Here is a 2,533-nt window from a genome sequence, read left to right on the forward strand (position 1 = left end):
ATGGTTGCCGGTGACGAGTAGCCGTAGCCGAAGGTTATGGTGATGTGATCAGCACAACCATCTTAAGCCAGATCAGCTCTAGCCCCGCACAGAGCAGACACGTGATATCTATGGCTGAGCAGGGCCGTTGTTGTGGTCTTGATAATCTCTTTGTGGTGAAGTTTCTCTCGTTCTCCGTTACTGACTTGCCTTAATAGTATTGTTGCTTGGAGTCAAGTTTTCATTACTTTGGAATATATTTAAGGTAGTAAGAGTTTCCCCTTGTTTCCTCCCCGGGCCAGCCACTTTAACAGCTAAAGCTTGGGCCACGTTGCCAAGGATGCGACGTGATCAGAATAATTCAGGCGAGACTTTGTTAACTGTGATTGTCAGTGTCCATCAAGTATAGAAGGAAGCGGCACAAAAACGGATACAGAACAGTGAGAGAGAGAGAGAGAGAGAGAGAGAGAGAGAGAGAGAGAGAGAGAGAGAGAGAGAGCATTTTTTTTTTTAGGTCTTCGCCTATGGCGCCGGTAGGCCTTCGTAGTGAGGCTTGATGGTCGGCCCCAGCCCGTTGTGGCGCAGGCAAGTGTTTATAGTGGCGCCATCCTGCATTGGGTCATGCTGCCCTCCCGGAACTCCTTCTTGATTCACTTGGACGGTTTCCTCTAGAGTCCGGGCTGATGGATGGTCTTCAGGACAGCATGTGGGTAGTTTTAGCCACTCGGCGGTGACTGAAAAATCCAAGGTGGTAGCGTGGGGACTCGAACCCGCGTCGTCCATCACGCGGTGAATGTGGAGCCCGCACGCTACCACTCAGCCACCGCCTACCCATGTTATATTTCCCCTACTTTATTCATTCTCCTCTTTTATTTCTTCTTCTTCTTCTTCTTCTTCTTCTTCTTCTTCTTCTTCTTCTTCTTCTTCTTCTTCTTCTTCTTCTTCTTCTTCTTCTTCTTCTTCTTCTTCTTCTTCTTCTTCTTCTTCTTCTTCTTCTTCTTCTTCTTCCTCCCCCTCCTCCTTCTCCTCCTCCTTTTCCTTCTCCTCCTCCTCCTCCTCCTAACTTCTTCGTTCCCATCCTCCTTCAAACAGAATACAAAAGTTTCTTGAGTTTGTTCCGAGGGCAATCAAGGGGCTGACAAATTGAATAACAATACCACTATTATAAGGGGGAGGCGGTGGCTGAGCGTGTGGGCCCCGCTTTCACCACGTCATGGACGACGCTGGTTCGAATCCGGCTCTACCATCTGCGATTTGTCAGTCATCGCCGAGTTAGACCTCATCTTGATTATGCGATTCAGTTCTGGTCACCTTACTATAAGATGGATATCAAATTGTTAGAATCGGTACAGAGAAGAATGACTAAGATGATTCAGGGGTTAAGAAACTTGCAAAACAGTTAAACTTGCATTGTCTAGAAAGGCGAAGGGTGCGAGGTGACTTGATAGAGATTTATAAATAAATGAAAAGCTTTAATAAGGGGGATATTAATAAGGTTCTGATGGTAAGATAACCGGGTAGGACACGTAATAATGGGTTTAGACTGGATAAATTCACATTCAAGAGGGACATGGGCAAAAATTGGTTTACTTACAGAGTGGTAGATGAGTGGAACAGGCTGAACAGTCATGTGGCGAGGGCCAATACAATTGTCACATTCAAAAATAGATTAGATAAATCCATTATGTGGGGTTAGATTTATAGGATATTAGGTTCACGGGAGCTGCCTTGTACAGGCTTACCGGCCTTTTGCAGACTCCTACGTTCTTATGTTCTTATGTTCTTATATAGGACTATCCACATGCTGTCATGAAGACCACTTATCAACCAGAGCACTAAAGAACTGTCTAGTGAATCAAGAATGAGCTCCGGGGGGCAGCATGAGCCAAGAAAAGATGGCGCCACTATAAACACTTGCGTGCGCCACAACGGGCTGGGGCCGACCATCAGGCCCTAACAAGAGAGTCTACCGGCGTCACAGGCGAAAACGTAAAAAAAAAAGTAAATAAAAGAATGCAGCCTCGTAATGAACCAACAGGTTTTCTGTTGCCTAGTCCTTAATGTCTCCACGTTTGCTTCTTATCTTCCTTCTAAACCTCTTCCATTTTCTTTTCCCTTACCGCGGGTTCCTGAAGTTCTCGAAGGGCTCGTACAGGCTGTTCTCGACCACCACCCTCCCGCCGGTGTTCTCGAAGGGCTCGTACAGGCTGTTCTCAACCACCACCCTCCCGCCGGTGTTCTCGAAGGGCTCGTACAGGCTGTTCTCAACCACCACCCTCCCGCCGGTGTTCTCGAAGGGCTCGTACAGGCTGTTCTCGACCACCATCCTCCCGCCGGTGTTCTCGAAGGGCTCGTACAGGCTGTTCTCGACCACCGCCCTCCCGCCGGTGCTCTCGAACGGCTCGTACAGGTTGTTCTCGACCACTAGGCTCTCGCTGTCGGGCAGGCCGCCTTGGGATCGCCTCCCCACTTCTGCGGGTGTGGCGAGGACGTGGTGGGACTGATGACAGTGATACTGCTGCTGCCATGTTTACTCATGTTACTTCTATCTCTA

The 2,533-nt window shown here is 48.4% G+C and overlaps 1 protein-coding gene across 1 annotated transcript in view; it reads right to left on the bottom strand.

The window, feature by feature from the left end:
* Positions 1 to 852: 852 nt before the first annotated feature.
* LOC126996799 (poly(A) polymerase-like) overlaps positions 853 to 2,533 on the bottom strand; it is a 3,434-nt gene continuing 1,753 nt past the window's right edge. The window contains exons 2-3 of the mRNA XM_050857662.1: positions 2,100 to 2,451; positions 853 to 1,294 (exon numbers count right to left, since the gene is read on the bottom strand). Coding sequence (XP_050713619.1) covers positions 1,252 to 1,294; positions 2,100 to 2,451 — 395 coding nt within the window. The 3' untranslated portion in view covers positions 853 to 1,251. The remainder of the gene's footprint in view (positions 1,295 to 2,099; positions 2,452 to 2,533) is intronic.

This window comes from Eriocheir sinensis, chromosome 11 (assembly GCF_024679095.1).
Source record: "Eriocheir sinensis breed Jianghai 21 chromosome 11, ASM2467909v1, whole genome shotgun sequence".
Classification (NCBI taxonomy): domain Eukaryota; kingdom Metazoa; phylum Arthropoda; class Malacostraca; order Decapoda; family Varunidae; genus Eriocheir; species Eriocheir sinensis.